Genomic DNA, 7,500 nt, shown 5'->3' with positions numbered 1-7,500 from the left:
CTTCAAGAAAGAAAGGAATCTATATGTGTTAAACATGCTTGTATTATCATTAAACACCTTTAACATGTGAACAAAAATGTCTCTCATAAATAAATAAATATAAATTATATCATTAATCAATCAATGTTTATTTATATAACCCTAAATCACAAGTGTCTCAAAGGGCTGCACAAGCCACAACGACATCCTCGGTACAGAGCCTACATAAGGGCAAGGAAAAACTCACCCCAGTGGGACGTCGATGTGAATGACTATGAGAAACCTTGGAGAGGACCGCATATGTGGGTAACCCCCCCCTCTAGGGGAGTGCGAATGCAATGGATGTCGAGTGGGTCTGACATAATATTGTGAGAGTCCAGTCCATAGTGGATCCAACATAATAGTAAGAGTCCAGTCCATAGTGGGGCTAGCAGGACACCATCCCGAGCGGAGACAGGTCAGCAGCGCAGAGATGTTCCCAACCAATGCACAGGCGAGCGGTCCACCCCGGGTCCCGACTCTGGACAGCCAGCACTTCATCCATGTATATATATGAATGAGGTAGATCCCTTCGACTTGGTCAATTGAAAAGTGGCTCGTCTGCAGAAAAAGTGTGGTACTTCATGGTTCATGGGCAGAAGCAGTATAGTAAAAGTGTATTTTACTATATTTTTACAGTTGAGGTAATGTAAGTTGATGTTTAGCTCACACGATGACACGGTCAAGTTAAACACCGCTGCGACATCACTGCTGCTCTGAGCCAATCACGTTGAAGTGCGATGGAGCTTTAAATGACTCCAGTGGAAGGTTGTGTCAATACAAAGGGATCAGTGTTGTTCCCATGAACTCACAGAACAAATATTGACCGCAGCGACGTGCGCACGTGAGCCGCGTGCCCTTGGACACTCGTATAAAAAGTGGAGGCCCAACACAAAAACACGTCAACTTGTGCTCGTCCAGCCATGAAGACGATCTTGGTGTCCACCATGATGATGGTGGGGTTGGTGGTGATGATGATGATGATGATGATGTGCGTTTCAGCTCCTCCATCTTGCGGTCTGCTTGGACAGCCTGGGTGAGACATGAGACGTGAGACACGTGGCTGAATGAGACGTGTGGGATATGTGTGTGACCAGAGAAATGAGATTTAAAAATGTGATTTATTTTTGTTTGAAATGTGACTTACAAGTATATACCTTGATATATTTACCGTTTTTTAAATATTCAAGTATATTTATACATAAATATGATTGTGTTTGTAAGAATATATATAAACAATATGTAAGAATATTTATAAAAAATATATGCAAAATGTGTTATTAGATTATCGAAAGGAATATTTCAGAAAATATAGAACAATATTTATTAGAATACTTTTTATGTTTTTTTTTTTTACTTTGTGCTGGAACTCAGTTGTGTTGTATATCATCTACAAGAACATTAAAAGGAATGCCATTTAAAGAGAATATACATAAATTACATGTGACAATATTCATAAGAATATATATATATAAATATATAATATTTTTTTTAGATTATATGCAGGATATTTTATAGAACCATTTTTTAAAAAGTGTATAAATTACATAATATGTATTCGATTATATACAGAAATATTAACATATATCAAAACATATTTATAAGTATGTATATACATAAGAATATTTAAAGAATATATATATAAGAAAAAACAAAAAAAACAAACAAAAAAAAACAAATAAATAAATATATATATATATATATATATATATATATATATATAACATTTATAGGCATATACATATAAATTATATGCAAGAATATAAATAGTAAGAACATTTTTAGATTAGATACAGGAATATTTATAGGAATGTATACAGTCTATAGGAATATTTATGAGAATATATCAAATGTATGTATATACAAAACGACATATTCATATGTATTAGATATGTATTACATTATATCCATATTTATATATTTAATCATATCTATAAACATCTTCATGTATAAGTACATAATTATTCATATTTATTATTTTATATACAGGAATATTTATAGAAATATATTCACTAATATTTATAAGAATATACTGTATATATGTATAAGAATATATGTATATTTACTTGATATTTATTAGATGTATAGGAATATTTATAGTAATATATATAAGAATATTTATACAATATGTACAAAAAATATATCTAAGATTGTATAATAAACTATGAAGGAGAATTTATGCAAGAATATTTGAAAATGTTTTCTTGCAAGGCAGCATACTCTCCGATCATTGTAATGTTTTTCATGTTTGTCCAGATGTCCTGTGAAGGTTAATAAGACATTTGCTGACTCAGCACGGTGAGTTCAGACATACAAACTATCTGATTATTTTGTATCTTTAAATAATTACAAATGAAACACCAACATTACTACTCCACTAAACCTTGGGCATATGTTCTTGTTTTTATGCAGCATTTTCACGTCAAAGTTTCCATCCCGCGAGACGTCAAAGATTAAGACCGAGATGTCAAAGTTTGTGACCAACGAGACGTCAAAGTACCCATCCATTGAGACGTCAAAATTTACATTAAATGAGACGTCAAAGATTACGACCAAAATGTCAGACAGTACGAAACAGACATCAAAGTTTGTATCCAACGAGACGTCAAAGTTTCCGTCCAAAGAGACACCAACGTTTCAGACCAATAGGACGCCAAGGTTTCCATCAAATGAGACATCAAAGTTTACGCCAACGTTTCCGTCCAAGTTTGTGACGAAGTCTTCAACGTTTCCAACCAAAGAGATGTTAAAGTCCAACGAGACTTCAAAGATTACGTCTGACGAGACATCAAAATTTACAACCAACAAGATGTCGAAGTTAATGTCCAACCAGACTTCAAAGTTTATGTCCAACAAGATGTCAAAGTTTCCGACGAATGAGACGTCAAAGTTTCAGTCAAGCGAGATGTCTAAGTTTCCGTCCAACGAGACATCAAAGTTTACAACCAACGAGACATCAAAGTTTACAACCAACGAGACATTAAAGTTTTCAACCAACGAGACATCAAAGTTTACAACCAACGAGACATTCAAGTTTTCAACCAACAAGACATCAAAGTTAACAACCAACGAGACAACAGAGATACAGTCCAACGGGACAACAGAGATACAGTCCAACGGGTCGCCCCCGAACATTTTTAGGTGAGTAAAATAGAAATGTTGTGATTGTTGTTATTGTTGTGAGTTTTGTGTTTGTGTTACAGGATAAATCATGGATCGCCAAGCAGGTTAGATTTGGTTTTTTTGGCCGCTTTTTAAAACTCAGATGAATTATCTTCTTAAAATTGTGTACATCATCATCATTGTTGGAATTTAGAACGATGACAAAGTCTCACCTGCTGTTGGCTCCTCCCCCAGGATATTGCCGCCCAGCAACTGTCCACTGCCCACTTGCGCCACCTCAAACCTCGGGTCCTCCCTACAACACGGGGACGAGACGGCGGGCAAATCCACGGGTGACCCGGAAGGCTTCGGAAAGAAACGATAACGAGCTTGCTCATCCTCCTCATTTAAGACCCCCCCCCTCGTTATAAAACAAAAAAAACTCATGTGTTGTCATGACAACGCTGTTTATGTCGTCTTCAGGAGTGCCTTCATTACTGGCATGATGTTTATGTGTGCGTGTGTGTGTTTGTTTGTGTGTGTGTGTGTGTGTGTGTGTGTGTGTGTGTGTGTGTGTGTGTGTGCGTGTGTGTGCGTGTGTGTGTGTGTGTGTGTGTGTGAAATTCAAAGCTTTTTTTCCCCGCCAGTTGATGCTAAGCTAAAGATTCATCTGAGTGTCGGTGCCAGCTGGTGTGCAAGTGTTTATTCACCACCAACATGTAGACTTAGACTTATAGACTTCCTTTATTGTCATTCAAATTTGAACTTTACAGTACAGATAAGAACGAAATGTTGTTGCATATAAATGTGTGTATTTTAATTTTTTTTATTTTTACATGTATCATATAAATGTGTGTGCATTTTATTATTTTTTATACATACAATATGTACTTTTATGGTAAACATTCTTGTTATAGTGTCATTGGACATTGGTATTAAAAAGGTAAGAAAATTCATAAATGTCAGTACACTTTTTTTTTTTTACTTGAGTATTACATATCTAAAATTTTATTATTGTCATGTAGTACTATTATCTACTCAAATATAACGTCAAATGTCAAGAAGCTTCAATGTTTCCATCCATCCATCGATCCATTTTCTACCGCTTATTCCCTTTTGGGGTCGCGGGGGGCGCTGAAGCCTATCTCAGCTACAATCGGGCGGAAGGCGGGGTACACCCTGGACAAGTCGCCTCCTCATCGCAGGGCCAACACAGATAGACAGACAACATTCATACTCACATTCACACACTAGGGCCAATAAAGGATAAACAAGTTCTGGGAGGCGTGGTCTTCTCTGGTAAGAAGCCACGCCCCTTCAACACCCCCTCTACCAATAGGGAATGTGGGCGTGTCCAACAATTGGACACTTTATCAAGTGTTCATGTTCGCCTTAACCACAGAATAATTGACAGAAAAGTCGAAATATTTGAAAGTGGAGCTGAACGAATCAATTAATTTTTTTAAATTTTTTTTTACAAATATACATACATATCCATATATGATTTTTAGTTTGTATCCCATTTGACACAGCCACTCACAAAATATTATTTTCATGTTATTTTTTTTATAAAAAAATAAAAAAACACAGTGTAATTGCTTGTACTCAGTCACGTGACTTCTTCCCAGAAGTGAAAAACAGGAGGGGTCAACCAAGCCGAGAGGGCAGCGTGCAAACTCTCTGAGTACGCAAGGGGCCTAGATCTTCCTGCAAAAAGCAGATCGAGCAAAAAAATCGAATGGAATAGATCCCTATACTTGATCAAAAAAAGATTTGTCGAGTGAGATCAAGGATTATATGTCGGTTGAGTTTTTAGACATATCGAACTATCTGGTGTTCAAGACATCATTCTGCGATAAAATGCCAATTGACTAATTTACAATTACAGGTAAAAGCCAGTAAATTAGAATATTTTGAAAAACTTGATTTATTTCAGTAATTGCATTCAAAAGGTGTAACTTGTACATTATATTTATTCATTGCACACAGACTGATGCATTCAAATGTTTATTTCATTTAATTTTGATGATTTGAAGTGGCAACAAATGAAAATCCAAAATTCCGTGTGTCACAAAATTAGAATATTACTTAAGGCTAATACAAAAAAGGGATTTTTAGAAATGTTGGCCAACTGAAAAGTATGAAAATGAAAAATATGAGCATGTACAATACTCAATACTTGGTTGGAGCTCCTTTTGCCTCAATTACTGCGTTAATGCGGCGTGGTATGGAGTCGATGAGTTTCTGGCACTGCTCAGGTGTTATGAGAGCCCAGGTTGCTCTGATAGTGGCCTTCAACTCTTCTGCGTTTTTGGGTCTGGCATTCTGCATCTTCCTTTTCACAATACCCCACAGATTTTCTATGGGGCTAAGGTCAGGGGAGTTGGCGGGCCAATTTAGAACAGAAATACCATGGTCCGTAAACCAGGCACGGGTAGATTTTGCGCTGTGTGCAGGCGCCAAGTCCTGTTGGAACTTGAAATCTCCATCTCCATAGAGCAGGTCAGCAGCAGGAAGCATGAAGTGCTCTAAAACTTGCTGGTAGACGGCTGCATTGACCCTGGATCTCAGGAAACAGAGTGGACCGACACCAGCAGATGACATGGCACCCCAAACCATCACCCAACCATGCAAATTTTGCATTTCCTTTGGAAATCGAGGTCCCAGAGTCTGGAGGAAGACAGGAGAGGCACAGGATCCACGTTGCCTGAAGTCTAGTGTAAAGTTTCCACCATCAGTGATGGTTTGGGGTGCCATGTCATCTGCTGGTGTCGGTCCACTCTGTTTCCTGAGATCCAGGGTCAACGCAGCCGTCTACCAGCAAGTTTTAGAGCACTTCATGCTTCCTGCTGCTGACCTGCTCTATGGAGATGGAGATTTCAAGTTCCAACAGGACTTGGCGCCTGCACACAGCGCAAAATCTACCCGTGCCTGGTTTACGGACCATGGTATTTCTGTTCTAAATTGGCCCGCCAACTCCCCTGACCTTAGCCCCATAGAAAATCTGTGGGGTATTGTGAAAAGGAAGATGCAGAATGCCAGACCCAAAAACGCAGAAGAGTTGAAGGCCACTATCAGAGCAACCTGGGCTCTCATAACACCTGAGCAGTGCCAGAAACTCATCGACTCCATGCCACGCCGCATTAACGCAGTAATTGAGGCAAAAGGAGCTCCAACCAAGTATTGAGTATTGTACATGCTCATATTTTTCATTTTCATACTTTTCAGTTGGCCAACATTTCTAAAAATCCCTTTTTTGTATTAGCCTTAAGTAATATTCTAATTTTGTGACACACGGAATTTTGGATTTTCATTTGTTGCCACTTCAAATCATCAAAATTAAATGAAATAAACATTTGAATGCATCAGTCTGTGTGCAATGAATAAATATAATGTACAAGTTACACCTTTTGAATGCAATTACTGAAATAAATCAAGTTTTTCAAAATATTCTAATTTACTGGCTTTTACCTGTACAGTACTTTATATACCTGCAGTTTCAAATTTGATACACGCATTATCAACACAGTTTTACTATAATATTATGAAATATGAACCTACTCTGTGGCCTAGTGGTTAGAGTGTCCGCCCTGAGATCGGTGGGTTGTGAGTTCAAACCCCCGGCCGAGTCATACCAAAGACTATAAAAAATGGGACCCAGTACCTCCCTGCTTGGCACTCAGCATCAAGGGTTGGAATTGGGGGTTAAATCACCAAAAATGATTACCGGGCGCCGCACCGCTGCTGCCCACTGCTCCCCTCACCTCCCAGGGGGTGATGAAGGGGATGGGTCAAATGCAGAGGACACATTTCACCACACCTAGTGTGTGTGACAATCATTGGTACTTTAACTTTAACTTTAACTTAATTTCAAATTGCATCAACAAAGTAACTGTTCATACTGATATGCAGAGGTGGGTAGAGTAGCCAGAAATTGTACTCAAGTAAGAGTACTGTTACTTTAGAGATTTATTACTCAAGTAAAAGTAAGGAGTAGTCACCCAAATATTTACTTGAGTAAAAGTAAAAAGTATGTTGTGAAAAAACTACTCAAGTACTGAGTAACTGATGAGTAACATAAACACTCACATATATATATATATATATATATACACACATACATATACATTGATATATACAGTATATCATTTATATGTATTTATTTTGCTGTTTTTGTTTACATGTTAAAGGTGTTTTAATGAATATACATGCATGTTTAACATATAGATTCCTTTCTTTAATGAAGACTAGAATATAAGTTGGTGTATTACCTGATTCTGATGACTTGCATTGATTGTAATCAGACAGTAGTGATGATAATGTCCACGTTTTCAAATGGAGGAGAAGAAAAGTTCCTCCTTTCTGTCTAATACCACATGA

The 7,500-nt window shown here is 37.4% G+C and overlaps 1 protein-coding gene across 2 annotated transcripts; it reads left to right on the top strand.

Moving 5' to 3' along the window:
* The first annotated feature begins 882 nt into the window (after positions 1-882).
* Positions 883-3,646, top strand: LOC133605676 (uncharacterized). 2 transcript variants are annotated; one of them, XM_061958924.1, is made up of 5 exons: positions 883-1,054; positions 2,275-2,316; positions 2,431-3,159; positions 3,222-3,245; positions 3,376-3,646. In XM_061958924.1, the coding sequence occupies exons 1-5, from the start codon at positions 942-944 to the stop codon at positions 3,503-3,505; spliced, it is 1,038 nt and encodes a 345-aa protein (XP_061814908.1). In that variant the 5' UTR covers positions 883-941; the 3' UTR covers positions 3,506-3,646. The 2 variants fall into 2 exon arrangements, with proteins under 2 accessions (XP_061814908.1, XP_061814909.1); XM_061958925.1 differs by lacking the exon at positions 3,222-3,245 and having other exon boundaries at positions 890-1,054.
* Positions 3,647-7,500: the final 3,854 nt, after the last annotated feature.

This window comes from Nerophis lumbriciformis, linkage group LG05 (genome assembly GCF_033978685.3).
Source record: "Nerophis lumbriciformis linkage group LG05, RoL_Nlum_v2.1, whole genome shotgun sequence".
NCBI lineage: Eukaryota > Metazoa > Chordata > Actinopteri > Syngnathiformes > Syngnathidae > Nerophis > Nerophis lumbriciformis.
Note: the sequence above shows the minus strand (reverse complement) of the source record. Positions and strands in the feature narration are given on the sequence as shown.